At 38.6% G+C, this 23,393-nt stretch overlaps 1 protein-coding gene across 1 annotated transcript in view; it reads left to right on the top strand.

Annotated features, from left to right (window-relative positions):
• Nucleotides 1-23,393, top strand: part of SPAG17 (sperm associated antigen 17) — a 269,667-nt gene that overhangs the window by 126,236 nt on the left and 120,038 nt on the right. Inside the window, exon 18 of the mRNA XM_055403672.2 lies at nucleotides 1,515-1,669. Coding sequence (XP_055259647.2) covers nucleotides 1,515-1,669 — 155 coding nt within the window. The remainder of the gene's footprint in view (nucleotides 1-1,514; nucleotides 1,670-23,393) is intronic.

Raw genomic sequence — 23,393 nt, 5'->3', positions numbered from 1 at the left:
GGTTGTTTGTTTGTTTTTCTAATTTAAAATCTAAAAGGAATTTGCCAAAACAAGTAAAGTAATGGCTAGGACCCCCCACAGAGCAAAATGTTTTAAATGCAAAAATATTTACCATGTCAGGACTTCCCTGGCAGTCCAATGGTTAAGACTGCATCCTTCTACTGCAGGGGAGCATGAGTTTTAGCCCTGGTCAGGGAACTAGGATCCCCACATCTGCACTGTGTAGCCTAAAAAAAAAGAGAGAAAAAGAAACAAATTTACCACATATATGTTTCTTATATTGACTCTCAGGGAACAGTTGTAATAATTTAAATGCCGCTTCATAAAGACATATAGGGGATTAGATTGGGGAGTAAATGTATTATTTGAGTTATACTACCAGTACGCAATTGACAGCAAAAGTAAAATAGTCCTTTCCTGACATAATATGCAATTCCATGCCTTCAGATCATCCAAACAGTGGAGAACAGAAAGCTGCCTCCACCAAATTGATATGGACAAGAAAAAACAAAACAAAACCCCACAACTGTCTAATTTCTTTCCCTATGGACATATTTCTTTATGTTGATTGGCATAAGGAAAAGGCAGCTGCTCACAGGGCCCCTCTGTTTGTGGCTGCAATTACAGTGCTGCGGATAAAATGTTTTGGAAAGGATCAGGGATAGAAGTTGTGTAGAAACAGTATGTATCAAGAAGACGACTCACAGTATGCCTCCGCCCCACTCTGTGGTGTAGTGGAGAGCCCTGTGTAGAGTGTGAAATGTGACATTTGGAGTCAAAAGACTGGTATAAGCCCCTGTACCAGAACTTAGGAACTCCATACTTTTAAACAAGCCTCTTATTCTCTCTTGGCCACAAATTATCTGAGGTTTTTATGATAAAATGAGATGATTTATCTGAAGGTATGTGTGTGTATGCGTGTTAAGTCACTTCAGTCATGTCCAGCTCTTTGCAACCCTATGGACTGTAGCCCACCAGGCTCCTCTTTTCACGGTATTCTCCAGGTAAAAATACTGGAGTGGATTGCCATACCCTCCTCCAGGCAATCTGCAACCCATGGATCAAACCCAGGTCTCCCATACTGTAGGCGGATTCTTTACCATCAGGAAAGCCCAAGAATACTGGAGAGGGTAGCCTATCCCTTTTCCAGAGGATCTTCCTGACCCAGGAATAGAACCAGGGTCCCCTGCATTGCAGGTGGATTCTTTACCAGCTGAGCTACCAGAGAAGTTTAAAATGAAGGTATGGAAATTGTTAAATAACTCCTAGACTTTATTATCTCCCAGCATGTATGACAAACACTTGAGCAAATGCTTCTATGCTTGGAGCCTAGGATTTGTTTTTCTTATAAGAGTTACTAAAACGCTCCTGAAAATCTCTGCCATCTCTGCTCTCACCTTGACTAGCATCATGGAGATAAGGGGAGAAAAAGGAGGAAGTAGAGAAAGGCCCTACCAGGAGACCCTTCTTTTGGGGAAAAAAAGACAAAACAATACATTCGTTTTGATTTTCAGGTTCTTCAAGAAGCCAATCAGCAATACAGGTGTATTGATTCTTATTACCACACACAAGACAACTCTTTACTTTTGGTCTTTCATAATCCAATGAATTTACAACGTCTGCATCGTGAATACTGGAACGCTGGCCTTCACTCTAATGTTGGATTCAGGTAACCAACTTAGATGGCTTAATTAGTTATCTTAGCTGGCTCGTTACTTGGTTTTTAGTTCCTTAGCCTAAGCTGAGTGGTTCAACCCAATAAAAACGTTTGTGCGGTACCGTAGATTCAGTGAAGGTCACCAAGTTGAATGCTGTGTGCCAGGCACTGTGCTGGGCGTTGAAACTATATACTGAAGAAGACAGACATCATTCCTGGCCCCACTGAATCTAGTGGGGATGTTATTAAATTACACTTGATTCATTTAGACTCCAATATAACAGCCTCTGAAAGGTTTAAAGTGGGACCTACAAAACATGGCATTCCATATGCTGGTTTGGGGTAACTCCACTTGATCTAGGGAAGACTCAAACGTAGGGTAACTGAATGACACATGCACTAAGGTTCACAGCAAACCAAGACCTCTAGGAATCAGTAATTTGTTTCTCCTTCCCAGCTCCTTAATTATTTCATTGCTATCTTAAAATTTTTCTCTCCTTTCTCGTTAAATGATGAGAACTTTTCATTATTTTTCTGTACTGGTTAATGTATATTCAGTATTTGTTATTTATACAGAATTTAGTCCTAAGGGATACAGAGAGGATGAACATGGACCTACAGAAAATTGGAGAAATGGATTATGTGCATACATATACACAGAAACACACACTTTAAAGTCATAAGATGATTTTTTTTAATTAGGATACACAATAGGTATATCAAGCTAATATATTAAACTGTGCTTTTTTTTGTTTTGTTTTTCATTGCCAGTAATTATCCTTTTCATTTCTTTGTTGACTGGGACTTCAGTACAACTTTGAGAACATTATTGTCTTATTCTAGGTTTTGAATATTCATCGATTAAGTATTTTTTCAGTTTTTTGTAATAGGTTAAATGCTCCTTATTAGGTTAGAAAATTTTCTTATGTTGCTAGTTTGCTCTAGGTTCTTAATTATAAATGACTATTAAATAATATCAAATGATTTTTCTGCATCAATTTAGGTGTTCTCTTTTTTCCTTTAATCTGTTAAAGTGTGAAATTTTTTTTCTATTTTTTATTTATTTTTTATTGGAGGCTAATTATTTCACAATATTATATTGGTTGGTTTTGCCATATATTGACATGAATCCGCCCCAGGTGTACATGAGTTCCCCCTCCTGAACCCCCCTCCCACCTCCCTCCTCCCTTTATCCTCCCTCTGGGTCATCCCCGCACACCAGCCCCGAGCATCCTGTAACATGCATCGACCCTGAACCGGTGATTCGTTTCACATATGACAACATACATGTTTCAATGCAATTCTCCCAAATCATCCCACCCTCTCCCACAGAGTCCCAAAGACTGTTCTATACATCTGTGTCTCTTTTGCTGTCTCGTATACAGGGTTATCATTTGCATCTTTCTAAATTCCATATATATGCGTTTGTATACTGTGTTGGTGTTTTTCCTTCTGGCTTACTTCACTCTGTATAATAGGTTCCAGTTTCATCCACCTCATTAGAACTGATTCAAATGCATTCTTTTTAATGGCTGAATAATACTCCATTGTGTATATGTACCAAAGCTTTCTTATCCATTCGTCTGCAGATGGACATTTAGGTTGCTTCCATGTCCTGGCTATTATAAACAGTACTGCAATGAATATTGGAGTACGTGTGTCTCTTTCAATTCTGGTTTCCTCGGTGTGTATGCCCAGGAGTGCGATTGCTGGATCATATGCCAGTTCTATTTCCAGTTTTTTGAGGAATCTCCACACTGTTCTCCATAGTGGCTGTACTAGTTTGCATTCCCACCAACAGTGTAAGAGGGTTCCCTTCTCTCCACACCCTCTCCAGCATTTATTGCATGTAGACTTCTGGATAGCAGCCATTCTGACTGGTGTGAAATGGTATCTCATTGTGGTTTTGATTTGCATTTCTCTGATTATGAGGGATGTTGAGCATTTTTTCATGTGTTTGTTAGCCATCTGTATGTCTTCTTTGGAGAAATGTCTGTTTAGTTCTTTGGCCCATTTTTTGATTGGGTCATTTATTTTTCTGGAATTGAGCTGCAGGAGCTGCTTGTATATTTTGGAGATTAATCCTTTATCAGTTGCTTCATTTGCTATTATTTTCTCCCATTCTGAAGGCTGTCTTTTCACCTTACTTATAGTTTCCTTTGCTGTGCAGAAGCTTTTGATTTTAATTAGGTCCCGTTTGTTTATTTTTGCTTTTATTTCCAATATTCTGGGAGGTGGGTCATGGAGGATCCTGCTGTGATTTATGTCAGAGAGTGTTTTTGCCTACGTTCTCCTCTAGGAGTTTTATAGTTTCTGGTCTTACATTTAGCTCTCTAATCCATTTTGAGTTTATTTTGGTGTATGGTGTTAGGAAGTGTTCTAGTTTCATTCTTTTACAAGTGGCTGACCAGTTTTCCCCGCACCACTTGTTAAAGAGACTGTCTTTTCTCCATTTTATATTCTTGCCTCCTTTGTCAAAGATAAGTTGTCCATGGGTGCATGGATTTATCTCTGGGCTTTCTATTTTGTTCCATTGATTTATATTTCTGTCTTTATGCCAGTACCATGCTGTCTTGATGACTGTGGCTTTGTAGTAGACCCTGAAGTCCAGCAGGTTAATTCCCCCAGTTCCATTCTTCTTCCTCAAGATTGCTTTTGCTATTCGAGGTTTTTTGTATTTCCATACAAATTGTGAGATTATTTGTTCTAGTTCTGTGAAAAATATTGTTGGTAGCTTGATAGGGATTGCATTGAATGTATAAATTACTTTGGGTAGTATACTCATTTTTACTATATTTATTCTTCCAATCCATGAACACGGTATATTTCTCCATCTATTAGTGTCCTCTTTGATTACTTTCAGTAGTGTTTTATAGTTTTCTATGTACAAGTCTTTTGTTTCCTTAGGTAGATATATTCCTAAGTATTTAATTCTTTTTGTTGCAACAATGAATGGAATAGTTTCCTTAATTTCTCTATTTTCTCATTATTAGTGTATAGGAATGCAAGGGATTTCTGTGTGTTGATTTTATATCCTGCAACGTTACTGTAATCATTGATTAGCTCTAGTAGTTTTCTGGTAGAGTCTTTAGGTTTTTCTGTGTAGAGGATCACATCATCAGTGAACAGTGAAAGTTTTACTTCTTCTTTTCCAATTTGTATTCCTTTTATGTCTTTTTCTGCTCTGATTGCTGTGGCCAAAACTTCCAGAACTATGTTGAATAGTAGTGGTGAGAGTGGGCACCCTTGTCTTGTTCCTGACTTTAGGGGAAATGCTTTCAGTTTTTCACTGTTGAGGATAATGTTTGCTGTGGGTTTGTCATATATTGCTTTTATTATGTTGAGATATGTCCCCTCTATTCCCACTTTCTGGAGGGTTTTTATCATAAATGGATGTTGAATTTTGTCGAAGGCTTTCTCTGCATCTATTGAGATAATCATATAATTTTTAGTTTTCAGTTTGTTAATGTGGTGTATTATGTTGATTGATTTGCGTATATTGAAGAATCCTTGCATTCCTGGGATAAAGCCCACTTGGTCATGATGTATGATCTTCTTAATGTGTTGTTGGATTCTGATTGATAGAATTTTGTTAAGGATTTTTGCATCTATGTTCATCAGTGATATTGGCCTGTAGTTTTCTTTTTTTGTGGGATCTTTACCAGGTTTTGGGATTAGGGCGATGGTGGCCTCATAGAATGAGTTTGGAAGTTTCCCTTCCTCAGCAATTTTCTGGAAGAGTTTGAGTAGAATAGGTGTTAGCTCTTCTCTAAATTTTTGGTAGAATTCAGCTGTGAAGCCGTCTGGACCTGGGCTTTTGTTTGCTGGAAGATTCCTGATCACAGCCTCTAGTTCCATGCTTGTGATGGGTCTATTCAGATTTTCTATTTCTTCCTGGTTCAGTTTTGGAAAGTTGTAGTTTTCTAGGAATTTGTCCATTTCTTCCAGGTTATTCATTTTATTGCCATATAATTGCTGATAGTATTCTCTAATAATCCTTTGTATTTCTGTGTTGTCAGTTGTGATCTCTCCATTTTCATTTCTTATTTTATTGATTTGGTTCTTCTCCCTTTGTTTCTTGATAAGTCTGGCTAGTGGTTTGTCAATTTTATTTACCTTCTCAAAGAACTAGCTTTTGGCTTTGTTGATTTTTGCTATGGTCTCTTTTGTTTCTTTTGCATTTATCTCTGCCCTAATTTTTACGATTTCTTTCCTTCTACTGACCCTGGGGTTCTTCATTTTTTCCTTTTCTAGTTGCTTTAGATGTAGAGTTAGGTTATTTAGTTGACTTTTTTCTTGTTTCTTGAGGTGTGCCTGTATTGCTATGAACTTCCCCCTTAGCACTGCTTTTACAGTGTCCCAGAGGTTTTGGGTTGTTGTGTTTTCATTTTCATTCATTTCTATGCATATTTTGATTTCTCTTTTGATTTCTTCTATGATTTGTTCGTTATTCAGCAGCGTGTTGTTCAGCCTCCATATGTTGGCATTTTTAATAGTTTTTCTCCCGTAATTGATATCTAATCTTACTGCATTGTGGTCAGAAAAGATGCTTGGAATGATTTCAATTTTTTTGAATTTACCAAGGCTAGATTTATGGCCCAGGATGTGATCTATCCTGGAGAAGGTTCCGTGTGCACTTGAGAAAAAGGTGAAATTCATTGTTTTGGGGTGAAATGTCCTATAGATATCTATTAGGTCTAACTGGTCTATTGTATCATTTAAAGTTTGTGTTTCCTTGTTAATTTTCTGTTTAGTTGATCTATCCATGATGTAAGTGGGGTATTGAAATCTCCCACTATTATTGCATTGTTGTTAATTTCCACTTTAATACTTGTTAGTAATTGTCTTACATATTGTGGTGCTCCTATGTTGGGTGCATAAATATTTATAATTATTATATCTTCATCTTGGATTGATCCTTTGATCATTATGTAGTTTCCTTCTTTGTCTCTTTTCACAGTCTTTGTTTTAAAGTCTATTTTATCTGATATGAGTATTGCTACTCCTGCTTTCTTTTGGTCTCTATTTGCATGGAATATCTTTTTCCAGCCCTTCACTTTCAGTCTGTATCTGTCCCTCGTTTTGAGGTGGGTCTCTTGCAGACAACATACATGAGGGTCTTGTTTTTGTATCCATTCAGCCAGCCTTTGTCTTTTGGTTGGGGCATTCAACCCATTTACTTTTAAGGTAATTATTGATAAGTACGATCCCATAGCCATTTTCTTTATTGCTTTGGGTTCGAGTTTATACACCCTTTCTGTGTTTCCTGTCTAGAGAAGATCCTTTAGCATTTGTTGGAGAGCTGGTTTGGTGATGCTGAATTCTCTCAGCTTTTGCTTGTCTGTAAAGCTTTTGATTTCTCCTTCATATTTGAATGAGATCCTTGCTGGGTACAGTAGTCTGGGCTGTAGGTTATTTTCTTTCATCACTTTAAGTATGTCTTGCCATTCCCTCCTGGCCTGAAGAGTTTCTGTTGAAAGATCAGCTGTTATCCTTATGGGAATCCCCTTGTACGTTATTTGCTGCTTTTCCCTTGCTACTATCAATATTTGTTCTTTGTGTTTGATCTTTGTTAATTTGATTAATATGTGTCTTGGAGTATTTCGCCTTGGGTTTATCCTGTTGGGGACTCTCTGGGTTTCTTGGACTTGGGTGATTATTTCTTTCCCCATTTTAGGGAAGTTTTCAACTGTTATCTCCTCAAGTATTCTCTCATGGTCTTTCTTTTTGTCTTCTTCTTCTGGGACTCCTATGATTCGAATGTTGGAGCGTTTAACATTTTCCCAGAGGTCTCTAATATTGTTCTCATTTCTTTTAATTCGTTTTTCTTTTTTCCTCTCTGTTTCATTTATTTCTACAATTCTATCTTCTAGCTCGCTTATCCTGTCTTCTGCCTCTGTTATTCTACTGTTTGTTCCCTCCAGAGTGTTTCTGATCTCATCTATTGCATTATTCATTGTATATTGACTCTTTTTTATTTCCTCTAAGTCCTTATTAAACCTTGCTTCCATCTTCTCAATCCTTTTCTCCAGGTTATTTATCTGTAACTCCATTTTGCTTTCAAGATTTTGAATCATTTTCACCACCAAAATTTGAAATTCTTTATCAGGTAGATTCCCTATATCTTCCTCTTTTGTTTGTGTTGGTGGGCAATTATCTTGTTCCTTTACTTGCTGGGTATTTCTCTGCCTCTTCATCTTGCTTATATTGCTTTGCTTGGGGTGGCCTTTCCCTCTTCTGACCGTTTGTGGAGTTCTCTGTATTATGTAGTTTCCTCACTGTGTGTGGGGTTGGACGGGTGACTTGTCAAGGTTCCCTGGTTATGGAAGCTTGTGTCGGTGTTCTGGAGGGTGGAGCTGGATTTCTTCTCTCTGGAGTGCAATGAAGTGTCCAGTAATGAGTTATGAGATGTCAGTGGGTTTGGAGTGACTTTGGGCAGCCTGTATATTGAAGCTCAGGGCTATTTTCCTGTGTTGCTGGAGAATTTGTGTGGTATGTCTTGCTCTGGAACTTGTTGACCCTTGGGTGGTGCTTGGTTTTAGTGTAGGTATGGAGATGTTTGATGAGCTCCTATCGGTTAATGTTCCCTGGAGTCAGGAGTTCTCTGGTGTTCTCAGGATTCGGGCTTAAGCCTCTTGCCTCTGGTTTTTGGTCTTATTCTTGGAGTAGCCTCTAGGCTTCTCTATCTGTCATTTCCAAGGTGGTTCCCTCTGTTTTAGCTTCTGTTTGCTGGTCTCTTCAGTGTCTAATTTCCACCCTGATACTAGGGGTGGGTGGACACTTTTTAAGGCTCAGTTGTTCAGTCCTGTTCTGGGAAGGGAGGAACGCTGCAGACAAATATCTCTTCGTCTGTGGGGAGTGCTCGCAGCGTCTCGGTCACACTGGGTTTACCCCCGCTCACGGCGCCTGTGTTGTCCCAGTCTACACTGCACAGGCTCTAGGTTGCTCTGCCGGGAACTGTCCGAGGCCAGCGCTGGGTTGTATGCACTTCCCAGGTCTGAGCAGCTCAAGTTCAGGTTCTCGGGTACTCCACAAAGGCACAGACTTGGTTGGGCCTGCATTTTGTGCCTTCCCCAGTCCGAGCAGTTCAGGGGACCAGGTGTCTGGCAAGCACAGTCGCTGAGACTTATCGCCTCCCTAGTCCCTGCCACTCGGTTTTCTGGGTGTACAACCGGCGCACCTTCTCAGGGGGATATCGACCAGCCCGAGCCCAAGAAGTCTTGGTTAGCAACAAGCCTGCCTGCAGTTTGTATCGGATGCCTTTCTGGGGCCACGGTTGCACCCTCCGGTTCTGGCTGCCCTCCCTGCCTGTCTCGGTGGGGGATGGGGGATGGGGGATGGGCTGACCGCAGCTGGCTCGCTCTGCTCAGTCCTTTGTTGTGTGAGCGGGGCTGGCAGAGTCTTAGGTTAGAGCTTTCCACCTTCTCGTGGGGAAGCTATCCCAGTCTGCTTTGCTATCCCCAGTTCTCTCAGATTGTTCTCGCGGCATTCAAGCCCAGTCCTCTCTCTAAGCAGTTCACCCGGCTCCTCCCTGCCCAGCCCCCGCTTGCTAATGGCGTATGCAGGCGTCTGCACTGCTTCTCCGCTGGGAGTTACCATTTGGTGGGTAATCTGTGGGTTTTAAAAAAATCTTAAAAAAAAAGAGGGTTATGTGGCCCTCGGAGGTTCCAAGGCTCGCCACAGATTCGCCAGTGAGTGTTTCCTGGTGTTTGGAAACCTCTCTTTTTAAAGCCTCCTTTCCCGGGACGGAGCTCTGTCCTTACTTCTTTTGTCTCCCTTTTTATCTTTTATGTCTTTTCCTACCTCCTTTCGAAGACAATGGGCTGCTTTTCTGGGTGCCTGATGTCCTCTGCCAGCATTCAGAAGTTGTTTTGTGGACTTTACTCCGCTTTCAAATGTTCTTTTGATGAATTTGTGGGGGAGAGCGTGGTCTCGCCATCCTATTCCTCCGCCATCTTGTTCGAGAGTCTCTGTGAAATTTTATTAATAGATATTCTAATGTTCAAACTTACATTTCCATGAAAATCCAATTTGTCCATTTTGTTATCTTGTTTATAAATTGCTGCATTTGGTTTGCTAATATATTGCTTAGAATATGTCCATCTGTATTCATGGGTAAGACTCAACTAGAATTTTTCCCATCTTTAAATGTTCTTGTCTGGCTTGAGATTGAGATTTTTATTAGCCTTTAAGTTAATGGGTGGATATTCTCCCTTTTTATCTCTATTTTTTTATTTTCTAAAAGAATTTATGTTAGACTAAGATATGTATTCCTTTGGCATTTGGTTAAACTTGCAAATAAGAACATCTGGACCTGGGAAGATGTTTAATTACTGATTTAACCTCTGTCATGATTATTAGACTCTTTGGGTTTACTATGTATTTTTGAACTAGATTTGATGATATGTATTTCTCTAGGAATTTGACCATTTTACCTGTTTTCAAAATTATTGCCTAAAGTGGATTACAATATGCTCTTGCCTTTCTCTGTTACATATATCTGTTTTAATTCCTAATGCTTTTAATCTGTGATTTTTCTATTTTTCTGGACCAGTCTTGCCAAAGGTTTGCCAATTTCGTTAATTTTTTTAAAAGCAACTATTGCATTTGATCCTTTCTCCTTTTTATTTTTTAAAATTATGCCCTCATCTTTATTATTTTTTATTTTCTCTCAATTTCTTTGGATTATTCCAGTGTCCTTTCCATTCTAAAAGAGATCAATCCTGGGTGTTCATTGGAAGGACTTATGCTAAAGCTGAAACTCCAATACTTTGGCCACCTCATGCGAAGAGTTGACTCACTGGAAAAGAGTCTGATGCTAGGAGGGATTGGGGGTAGGAGGAGACGGGGACGGCAGAGAATGAAATGGCTGGATGGCATCACCGACTCGATGGACATGAGTTTGAGTGAACTCCGGGAGTTGGTGATGGACAGGGAGGCCTGGCGTGCTGTGATTTGTGGTTCATGGGGTCGCAAAGAGTTGGACACGACTAAGTGACTGAACTGAACTGAATGTCCTTTAACTTTTCAAATTAGAGTTTATCTCAGAATTTGAGTTATTTTTGTTGCTTTACAAGTATTTAAGGCAAAAATATTTCTTTTTAAATACCACCTTAACACTACAAAATATCTCATTGATGGAATTTTATTGTCGTTCATTTTTTTGAACACATAATTCTTTATTGAATTATAGCTGATTTACTATTATATTAGTTTCAGGTGTACAACATTGTGAATCAATATTTTTTAGATTATACTCCATTTAAAGTATAGTAAAATATTGGCTACATTTCCCTGTGCTATACAATGTGTCCCTGTAGTTTATTTTATACCTATTAGTTTGTGCCTCTTTACCCCTATTCTTATCTTGCCTCTTTCCCCTTCTCGCTCCTAACTGGTAACCACTAGTTTGTTCTCTGTGTCTGTGAGTCTGTTTTGGTTTTGTTATATTCATTCATTTGCTTTATTTTTAAAATTCCACACATAGGTGATAACAAGCAGTATTTGTCTTTCTCTGTATGATCTATTTGACTAAACATAGTAGGTCCATCCATGTTGCTGCAAATGGCATAATTCCATTCTCTTTTGTGGCTGAGTAGTGTTCCATTATGTATATGTACCACATCTTTATCTATTCATTTGTTGATAGACGCTTAGGTTGCTCTCATATCTTGGCTATTTTGAACAATGCTGCTGTATCATTCATTTCTCATTTCCATCATTCTTATTTGACCCATGGATTGCATATAAATGTGAGTTTTTATTTTAAACATTTGACTGAGTTACATTTTTATTATAGTTTATAATTTCAAAAGTAGTAGTCAGACAACATGTTCTATAGAATACTGATGCTACGAAATTTGTTGATCCACTTTGTTGCTTAATATGTGGTTAGTTGTTTTAAATACTCCAAGTTTGTGTGTTAAGGAAGTATATTCTTCAGTTTTTGAATACGGGTTTGTATTTATTAATCTTCACTATTCTTTCTGATTTTAAAAAATTTGGTCAATCAACTAATGAGAAATGATTTTAAAAAACTCAATGTGTGATGGAACTTATAGATTTCTTCCTATAAATTTGTCAGTTTTTGACTTCATGCATGTTAAGATTGACACCACCCTTACGGAAGAAAGTGAAGAAGAACTAAAGATCCTCTTGATGAAAGTTAAAGAGGGCAGTGTAAAGGTTGGCTTAAAACTTAACATTCAAAAAACTAAGATCATGGCATCCAGTCCTACCACTTCATGGCACATAAATGGGGAAACAAGGGAAATGGTGACAAACTTTATTTTCTTGGGCTCCAAAATCACTGCAGATGGTGACTACAGCCATGAAATTAAAATGCTCCTTGGAAGAAAAGCTATAACTAACCTAGACAGCATATTAAAAAACAGATATTACTTTGCTGACAAAGGTCCATCTAATCAAAGCTATGGTTTTTCCAGTAGTCATGTATGGATGTGAGAGTTGGACTATAAAGAACACTGAGTGCCAAAGAACTGATGCTTTTGAACTGTGGTGTTGAAGAAGACTCTTGAGAGTCCCGTGGACTGCAAGAAGATCTAACCAGTCAAACCTAAAGGAAATCAGTCCTGAATATTCATTGGAAGGACTGATATTGAAGCTGAAACTCCAATACTTTGGCCAACTGATGTGAAGAACTGACTCCTTAGAAAAGACCCTGATGCTGGGAGAGATTGAAGGCAGGAGGAGAAGGGGATGACAGAAGATGAGATGGTTGGATGGCATCACCAACTTGTACATGAGTTTGAGCAAGCTCCGGAAGTTGGTGATGGACAGGGAAGCCTGGTGTGCTGCAGTTCATGGGGTCGCAAAGAGTCAGATATGACTAACTGACTGAACTGAACTGATGTTAAGATTATGTTAATAAGCAAAACAAGAATTGAGTTGTTTCCCTGATTAAGCTTTTATCAATATGCAATGTCTTTATCTCTAGGATTGCTCTTTGCTTTCAAGGTTATATTGTCCAATATTGATATATCTGTACAGACTTTATCATATGTATCTTGTCTGATAGTGATAAACTTTACAAGCCTCTTTTATATTTTATCTTGTATATCCTTTTCTATCCATTTACCTCTTGCAAAATATATATATAGTCGAATTTTAAAAATTCATCTGACAATATTTACCTCTTGAGAACCTAATTCATATATTTGGATTAATTTCAACCATTTCATTTTGTCCTTTTATTTGCCCTTTCTTTTTCCGTTTCATTTCTCCTTATTTGGTTTGAATTAATTTCATTTTTATTACTACTACCAGAAAGACAGTTATATACTATATCTCAACTCATTCTTCAGAAATTGTGATATACACTTTTAAATTTACAAAGTCATCAGCACCTTTGTTATGTTGTTCAGTCACTCAGTCGTGTCCAACTGTGTGATCCCATGGACTGCAGCACGCTAAGCTTCTCTGTCCTTCAGTGTCTCCTGGAATTTGCTCAAATTCATGTCCATTGAGTCAGTGATGCTGTCTAACCATCTCATCCTCTGCTGCCCCGTTCTCCCTTTGTCTTCGATCTTTCCCAGCATTGGGGTCTTTTCCAATGAGTCGGGTCTTCACATCAAGTGGCTAAGTATTGGAGTTTCAACATCAGTCCTTGAAATGAACACTTAGGATTGATTTCCTTTAGGATTGACTGCTTTCATCTCCTGCAGAAGGCCATGCCTTTACCTTCCTATCAAATAATATAAGCACAATAGAGTGTTTTAATTTCTTATCCCCATTCCACATTTTTCTATTATTGTAGAACACTTTAATTCTATCTTAATGTTTTTACCCCACAATAACATTATTATTTTCATAACCAGTGTTTGTAAATTAATATATGCTTACTATTTTATTTTCCCTTCTTCCTAAGATAAGAGCTTTAAAAGTTCATATAGTGAGGATCTTTGGTAGTAAAATCAGTTTTGTTTACTGCAAATATCTTCATTTTAGCCTTGTTCATGAAAGATAATTTTGCTCAGGATATAGTTCTTGATTGACATGAAAATTCTCAGCACTTTGAAGAAAATTATCCCATTGTCTTCTGAATGCCTTTGAAGTTATTAAGACGTAAACATCATTTTTAATAAGAAAATGTGACAAGCATGCTCTATAAAATTAGAAACAAAATAGAGGTAACTACCATGACCAATTCTAAGCAACATTTAATGAAGATCTAAATCAGAAAAATTACTAAAAGTATTTTTAAAGTATAGGACTCCAAAAGGAAATTGTCATTATTGGCAGCTGAGGTTATTAGCTACACAGGAAAATCCCAAACAATCTATCTAAAAATGTGAATTAATGGGAGAAATTACCTGAAGAGCAGCCCTGAATATTCATTCAGCAACCCTGATGCTGAAGCTCTAACACTTTGGTCTCCTGATGGAAACAGCCAATTCCTTAGAAAAGACCCTGATATTGGGAAAGATTGAAGCCAAAAAGAGAAGGGAGCAGCAGAGGATGAGATGGTTGGATGGCATCATGGACTCAATGGACATGAATTTGAGCAAACTCCAGGAGACAGTGGAGGACCGAGGAACCAGGCATGCTGCGGCATGACCCCATGCCAGTCCACGGGGTCACAAAGAGTTGGACACAGCTTAGCAACTGGATAACAACATCAGCATATCCTCTAACTGCGTTTTTTTGCACTACAAGAAATTATTAGAAAATGTGATGTTTAAAAATGGAAAAAAAACCATTGACAACAGAAACAAAAACTGGAATACCCAAAAAAGCCAAACCTAGGGTTTGTTGTTTACATCCACACTTTGACCAAAGAAAATAATTCTTTATCCATTCCCCTCCCAAGTGAAAATGTTAGATATACTTGGCTTCAGATATTACAAATTAAATAATAAAACCCAACATATTGATTTTTACATACATTTTATAAGTTAATAAAATAGATACATTTTATTTGCAATTTTTCTCGTTCAGTAACCTATTTTATGACATGTTCTGTAATTTACTTCTCCAGTGATGTTTATATTATTCCCCCAAATGTATGAAATATATCACTTAGAGATGTATCGGTGTTACACTAACCTTATGGATAGCACTGACAATTATGTATATTTTTTATGACCTGATTCTCCAAGATAATTGTGGATTTAAGTTAACAACCAGAATCACATGGTAAGTAGAACTTAATCCAATTCTTTGTTTGCTTAGCTTTCTGCAAGAATCCAGGGCAGGAGATACATGCCCCCATCTTCATCTCATCAGGGGGCTCAGCAGCTACCCCAGCGCACCACTTCTTTTGCTTCCTTCCCCCACACTGCTTGCATGTACCTACTGAAATGAGCATCAAGGTACCATGTTGCCCGCCTTCACCTGAGAAGCCACAGCCTACAGTCCACTCCCATTTGTCTCATTAAGGTGCGAGCCCACAGTTCCGAGGATTCACAGCACATAAGGCAGTCAAAATATTCCACCTTTTATCTTAACTCTGTAGAAAAAACAATACTGTTAGAAGTTAGACTACAAAGTCATTTTCCAAGACTCTTTGCTTACACATACAGGAGCTTCCACAATATGTACCTGACTTTGCGGAGAGTAAGACTACTTCACATGGAAAACCATTTAGAGTTAGTGGATTCCAAGGGGCTGGGTAGCAGGGCCCAATGGGAGAGATAGTAGGCCAGAAGGATGAAGAATAGATTAATCTACAACCTTGTCTGTCCTTCTGAAGTTAATTCTCTATTCAGCTTTTCTATTTCTTCTTCAATTACTTTTGGAAATTTTTATTTTCTTAAGGAATCATGCATGACATCTAGATTTTCCAGCCTATTAAAATAAAATTAATCAGTATTCCCCAAACAAACATCCATTTCTGAGAGAGATGGATTAATATCTGTCTTTATGATTATAGCTCTGTTTCTTCTTCCTGTTAGTTCTGCATGTGTACTGTATGTGTATGTGTATATGCATAAAGTTATTTTTGAATTTCTATTTTTAGATACATCCTTCTTAAAAGATTGTAACTTATCAACATGATAACACGTCTCCCTGTGTTCCCTTTAATGCTTTTCACCTTGAATTTAACCACATTTGATATTAATATTATTGGAAATTCTTTTATATTAATAATTTACTGATGGAATGTTCTCAGTCATTTTGCATGTCAACTAGGAATGATGTTTCACTATATTCATGGAAAACTGGTTATAATGGTTAAACTTGTAAGGGAATTATTTTTCTCCTGTAGCAAAAAAATCTGTAGTTGGGCATTGTCTCTGATTGTGCAACTACTCACAAAAATTAAGGACCTAGACTTCTGCCATTTTTATATTCTTCTGCTTGAATTTTATTTTTAGATATATCTCTTTTTTTTAATTAAATTTTTTATTTTCTCCTGGGATATAGCTGCTTAACAATGTTGTGATAGTTTCAGATGAATAGTGAAGTGACTCAGCAATACATATACATATATCCATTCTCCTTCTCGGAGAAGGCATTGGCACCCCACTCCAGTATTCTTTTGCCTGGAAACTCCCATGGACGGAGGAGCCTGGTAGCCTTCAGTCCATGGGGTCACTAAGAGTCTGGCGCGACTGAGCGACTTTACTTTCACTTTTCACTAAAATGCACTGGAGAAGGAAATGGCGACCCACTCCAGCGTTCTTGCCTGGAGAATCCCAGGGATGGGGGAGCTTGGTGGGCTGCCGTCTATGGGGTCGCACAGAGTCGGACACGACTGAAGCGACTTAGCAGCAGCAGCAGCATTATCCCTCTAGCTCTCCTCCCATTCAGGCTGCCACATAACACCGAGCATTGTTCTATGTGCTATACCATAGCTCATTGTTGGTTATCCATTTTAAATATAGCAGTGTGTATAAGTCCATCTCAAAATCCCTGACTGTCCCTTCCCGCCCCCCCCACCCCACTGTCTTTCCCCTGCTGCTAAGTCACTTCAGTCGTGTCCGACTCTGTGTGACCCCATAGACGGAAGCCCACCAGGCTCCCCCGTCCCTGGGATTCTCCAGGCAAGAACACTGGAGTGGGTTGCCATTTCCTTCTCCAACGTCTTTCCCCTAGGCAACCATAAATTCATTCTCTAAGTCTTTGAGTTTGTTTCTGTTTTAGATGCACCTCTTTTAAATACCAACTTGAGTTTTTTCAGCCACTCTGAGACCTTCTGTCTTTTAAAATATTCTTAATAATAACAATGTTAACATTTTTTACATTTTAAATAATCTATCCACTTTTACTTTATTGGTAATATGTTTGGCCTCATTCTTACCATTAAGTTTATACAACCCATATTTTTACTTCAGGATTAATCCCTTTCTTCCTTTGTTAGACTCAATTTAATTCATTCTTAGCATGTGATTTTTTTAAAAGTCATAAGTTCTACTTATATTTTTCTAGACGTTACACTTATCCTTTTAAATCACATTTAAATACTTTTATATAATAGATAGGGTTAATGAATATTACTACCATTTCCCAGAAAATGTTAAGATCTTTAATGTATTTTCACTTGCTCCCAATGCATCTCCTACCTCCCATTTAGAAATTGTCTATAAATTTTATTTCTAATTGTAAAGTAATATTTTTTACTACAAATAAGTAATATAAATAATTACTTACATTTAACTATTAATTTTATTCTTTCTCAACTCTTACTTATATCCCATGTTGTCTTTCTTCAACTTTTCTTTTAAGCTCTGGAATACATTTTTGAGTAATTCTTTCAGAAAGTATCCCTGGGTGGCAAACTTCCTGAATCATTGCATGCTGAAATGCTTCTTATTTTGTCATTTCATTTGAAATATACAAATCACAGATCAATAGTAAGGATTCTGGGTTTTGTTTGAAATGTCAGTTTATTAAAAGTTTCTAAGAATAAGAGAGAGTAATCTGATTTAAAGATTAAAAGGATCTTTCTAGTTTCTCTGTTAGGAATAGACTACAGGGACTCGAGGGTAGGAACAAGGAGACTTGTTGGAAAGCTATGGCAACAATCCTAGCAAAAGATGATAGTGACTTAGACCAGGATTCAGCAGTAAGCAGAGTGAGAAGTGATAAGATTTTGAATATATTTTAAATATGTTTTAAAAAATCATTTGGATTTCCTGACAGTTGGAAGAAGAACTTGAGAAACAAGAGTAGTCAAGATAACTTCAGGGTATTTGACCTGTTCACCTCAACATGTTGACAAGTATAGACTTACCACCAACTAACAGGTCAAGTGGGAATTCAGGAGATACCTGTAGTAATAGGCAAGTTTGGCCTTGGAGTACAGAATGAAGCAGGGCAAAGGCTAATAGAGTTTTACCAAGAGAATGCACTGGTCATAGCAAATACCATCTTCCAACAACTCAAGAGATGACTCTATACATGGACATCACCAGATGGTCAGTACGGAAATCAGATGGACTGTATTTTTTTACAGTCAAAGATAGAGAAGCTCAATATAGTCAGCAAAAACAAGACTGGGAGCTGACTGTGGCTCAGATCATGAACTCTTTATTGCCAAATTCAGACTTAAATTGAGAAACATAGGGAAAACCACTAGACCATTCAGGAATGACCTAAATCCAATCCCTTATGATTATACAGTAGAAGTGACATGTAGATTCGAGGAATTAGATCTGATAGTGTGGCTGAAGTACTATGGATGGAGGTTTGTGACATTGTGCAGGAGGCGGTGATCAAAAACCATCCACAAGAAAAAGTCAAAATGGTTGTCTGAGGAGGCCTTACAAATAGCTGAGAAAAGAAGAGAATCAGAAGGCAAAGGAGAAAAAGAAAGATATACCCACTTCAATGTAGAGTTCCAAAGAATAGCAAGGAGAGATAAGAAAGCCTTCCTCAGTGATCAATGCAAAGAAATAGAGGAAAACAATAGAATGGGAAAGACCAGAGATCTCAAGAAAATTAGAGATACCAAGGGAGCATTTCATTCAAAAACAGGCACAATAAAAGACAGAAATGGTGTGGACCTAACAGAAGCAGAGGATATTAAGAAGAGGTGGCAACCTGGATGGAAGGACTTTTTTCAGAAGAAACTACACTACACCAGGATGAGAAGATGACGACATCAGAGGTAGACAGCTTGCCCAAGATGCTGGACCTGATTCGTATGATCATTTATAATGTTTTCTTGACTTCTTAGCCCTCTGCATATAAATCAAATGCTTTTCCACCATAGGCCTGATCCTATGCTAGTTTTAGAAATTAATACAATTGTCGGGTTTGTAGACATGTAAAAGCTCATTCGGCTTATACAAAAACTCTGTTCGACTTGTGCCATCCTAATGTCCTTAAACCATGACAACAGTCTGCTTCTAAATTGGAAAATTAAAAACAATAGCTGGAAATCAGAGTCAGGGCTATGGGAAATCCAAGATGGCTGCTTGGCTTTTCCCAGCTCCCTGACAAACCTCATTTTTTATTTGATGGGTTAAAGCCTCCCTGCCTACAGGGCCTCCATAATGAAAAATCACGGAATATTAAGTTTTGTAAATTGTTAAATTAAGTTGCCAGATTTAGTAATGTCTAGTGTTTACTAAGACTCATTGCTGAGACAGTTCCTTGTTACGTGATACTGCTAAAAGATTTAATTAACTTATTAAAAAGGACACTCTAGGTTAGTTTCTAAGGCTTAAATCTTCAGATAAAGGTCGGATGCTCCATAATGTACAACCAGGAGATTAACACCAGACTATAATCATTTAACGAATGAAGTCAGGTGACTTGGGGTATACCAGGCTTTATCTAATGAAAGTTCTTGACTTATAATTCTTATTTGACTAATAACTGCTGCTGCTGCTGCTGCTAAGTCACTTCAGTCGTGTCCGACTCTGTGTGACCCCATAGACGGAAGCCCACCAGGCTCCCCCGTCCCTGGGATTCTCCAGGCAAGAACACTGGAGTGGCTTGCCATTTCCTTCTCCAATGTGTGAAAGTGAAAAGTGAAGTCGCTCAGTCGTGTCCGACCCTTAGCGACCCCACAGACTGCAGCCTACCAGGCTCCTCCATCCATGGGATTTTCTAGGCAATAGTACTGGAGTGGCTTGCCATTGCCTTCTCCCAATAACTGCTAGCTATGGCTATATTATTTTCTATGTCACTTGTTTCACTGAGCCTGTGATATAATGCTGAACTGACAGTTCCATATGAGATCAGTAATTGTAATAAAGTGACTCTAGGTATGGGAAAAAGCAACAAGAGGAAATATTTTCCTGGACCAGGAGGCTAGTAAGACAGTGGTCCAGAGACTTTTGCTACTTGCAAGGCCTGGTCCAATTTTAGCACACTGAATGGCCCATCACTTCCCTAGACCTGGGAATGAGCCTTCCCAGCAACGTAGGACACAATGGCCATGAAATGGTGTCACATGGTCAGATATGTGGCTATGAAGGGACCCTGCTGACTGGAAGTTGGTACTTGCCAGCTGCCTCTACAAAGATTACATCATGACCATTGCAAGCTGCTGTTCAACACCCCCTGAAAGAAGTTCAGGGTGAAAATCAGGAATGAGGCACTCTATGCTCTGAAAAAAAAAAAAAAAAACTTGCAGAACAGATAGTTAGATCTTTTCAGAAAAAAGGTTTTATGAGTTCCAATTCTTGCATCTTCTCATACCTAGAAAAACACTGATGTCATTAATGGTGAAATCTGCTTTGGCTATTAAAAAAAAATTTTTTTTTTTTTTACAATTAAAAGTCAAAATAGAGTAGCTATGGTTCAGACATCCTGGGAAATAACTATTTCCCAGATATCCTGAAAAATGATATTATGAGTGTGATTCCAGATTAGACTCTGTGACCTAATGTAGAACTTAATGCTCCTGTAATGCATTTTTGCTTCTGTACTTTGCTTGCTGCTCATAAAACCAAAGTTACTCCATTTTAAGATAAGGTTGTTTTTAAGTAAAGATTCCTAAAATTGAAAAAAAAAAAAGAGGTGGCAAGAATACAGAGAAGAACTATACAAAAAAGATGATCCAGATAACCACGATGGTGTGATCACTCACCTAAAGTCAGACATCCTGGAATCCGAAGTCAAGTGGGCCTTAAGAAGCATCACTATTTAAACAAAGCTAGTGGAGGTGATAAATTCCACCTTAACTATTTCAAATCATAAAAGATGATGCTGTTAAAGTGCTACACTCATTATGGCCGCAAATTTGGACAAATCACAGTGGCCACAGAAACGGAAAAGGTCAGCTTTCATTCCAATCCCAAAGAAAGGCAATACCAAAAAATGTTCAAACCACCACACAATTTGACTCATCTCACGCACTACCAAAGTCATGCTCAAAATTCTTCAAGCGAGGATTCAACAGTATATGAACTGAGAACTTCCAGATATTCAAGCTGGATTTAGAAAAGGCAGAGGAACCAGAAATCAAATTGCCAACATCTGTTGGATTATACAAAAAGCAAGAGAATCACAGCAAAACATTGACTTCTGCTTTACTGACTATGCCAAACCTTTGACTGTGTGTATCACAATAACCAGTGGAAAATTCTTAAACAGATGGGAATACCAGACCACTTGACCTACCTCCTGAGAAATCTGTATTCAGGTCAAGAAACAGCAATCAGAACATGGAACAACAGACTGGTTCCTAATTGGAAAAGGAGTACATCCAGGCTGTATATTGTCACCCTGCTTATTTAACTTCTATGCAGAGTACATCATATGAAATGCCAGGCTGGATGAAGCACAAGCTGGAACCAAGATTGCCAGGAGAAATATAAATAACCTCACATATGCAGATGACACCACCCTTATGGCAGAAACTGAAGAGGAACTGAAGAGGCTCTTGATGAAAGTGAAAGAGGATAGTGAAAAAAAAGCTGGTTTAAAAGTCAACAGTCAAAATCTAAGATCATGGCATCCAGTCCCATCACCTCGTGGCATATCGATGGGGAAACAGTAGAAACAGTGGCAGACTTTATTTTCTTGGGCTCCAAAATCACTGCAGATGTTGACTGCAGCCATGAAATTAAAAGACGCTTGCTTCTTGGAAGAAAGTGAAGTGAAATGAAGTCGCTTAGTCATGGTGGACTCTTTGCGACCCTATGGACTGTCGCCTACCAGGCTCCTCCGTCCATGGGATTTTCCAGGCAAGAGTACTGGAGTGGGTTGCCATTTTCCTTCTCCAGTGGATCTTCCCAACCAGGGATCAAACCTGGGTCTCCCGCATTGTAGGCAGACGCTTTCCCGTCTGAGCCACCAGGGAAGTCTATGACCAACCTAGACTGCATATTAAAAAGCAAAGATATTACTTTGCTGACAAACGTACATATAGTCAAAGCTATGGTTTTTTCCAGTAGTCATGAATGGATGGAGAGTTGAACCATAAAGCAAGCTGAATGCTGAAGAATTGATGCTTTTGAACTGTGGTGTTGGAGAGGACTCTTGAGAGTCCCTTGAACTGCACGATTAAGCCAGTCAGTCCTAAAGGAAATCAGCCCTGAATATTCATTGGAAGGACTGATGCTGAAGCTGAAATTCTAATACTTTGGCTACCTGATGCGAAACACTGACTCATTAGAAAAGACTTGATGCTGGCAAAGATTGAAGGAGGGAAGAGAAGGGGACACAGAGGATGAGATGATTGGATGGCATCATCAACTCAATGGACTTGAGTTTGAGCAAGCTCTGGAAGATGGTGAGGGACAGGGAGACCTGGCATGCTGCAGCCCTTGGGGTTGAAAAGAGTTGGACATGACTGAGCAACTGAAGAACAATAACATTACTAAATCCCAATAAGCAGTAAAATGCTGTTAGTTCAGTTCAGTTCAGTCATGTCCAACTCTTTGCAACTCCACAGACTGCAGTACACCAGGCTTCCCTGTCCATCACAAACTCCCAGAGTTTGCTCAAACTTATGTCCATTGAGTCAGTGATGCCATCCAACCATCTCATCCTCTGTCGTCCCCTTTTCCTCCCACCTTCAATCTTTCCCAGCATCAGGTCTTTTCAAATGAGTCATTTCTTCGCATCAGGTGGCCAAAGTATTGGAGTTTCAGCTTCAGCATCTGTCCTTCCAATGAATATTCAGGATTGATTTCCTTTAGGTTTGACTGGTTAGATCTCCTTGCAGTCCAAGGGACTCTCAAGAGTCTTCTCCAACACCACAGTTCAAAAGCATCAATTCTTCAGCGCTCAGCTTTCTTTATAGTCCATCTCTCACATCCATATAAGACTACTGGAAAAACCATAGCTTTGACTAGACAGACCTTTGTTGACAAAGTAATGTCTCTGCTTCTTAATATGCTGTCTAGGCTGGTCATAGTTTTTCTTACAAGGAACAAGCGTCTTTTAATTTCATGGCTGCAATCAGCATCTGCAGTGATTTTGGAAAAACCCCCCCCCACAAAAAATAAAATTTGTCACTGTTTCCACTGTTTCCCCATCTATTTCCCATGAAGTGATAGGACCAGATGCCATGATCTTAGGTTTATGAATGTTGAGTTTTAAGACAACTTTTTCACTCTCCCCTTTCACTTTCATCAAGAGGCTCTTCAGTTTCTCTCCACTTTCTGCCATAAGGGTGGTGTCATCTGCATATCTGAGGTTATTGATATTTCTCCTGGCAGTCTCGATTCCAGCTTGTGCTTCATCCAGCCCAGCATTTCGTATGATGTACATTGCATATAAGTTAAATAAGCATAATGACAATATACAAACTTGACATACTCCTTTCCTGATTTGGAACCAGTCTGTTGTTCCATGTTCTGTTCTAACTGTTGCT

This window comes from Moschus berezovskii, chromosome 4 (assembly GCF_049115385.1).
Source record: "Moschus berezovskii isolate FMDL1 chromosome 4, NW_MosBer_1.0, whole genome shotgun sequence".
NCBI classification, from domain to species: Eukaryota; Metazoa; Chordata; class Mammalia; order Artiodactyla; family Moschidae; genus Moschus; species Moschus berezovskii.
Note: the sequence above shows the minus strand (reverse complement) of the source record. Positions and strands in the feature narration are given on the sequence as shown.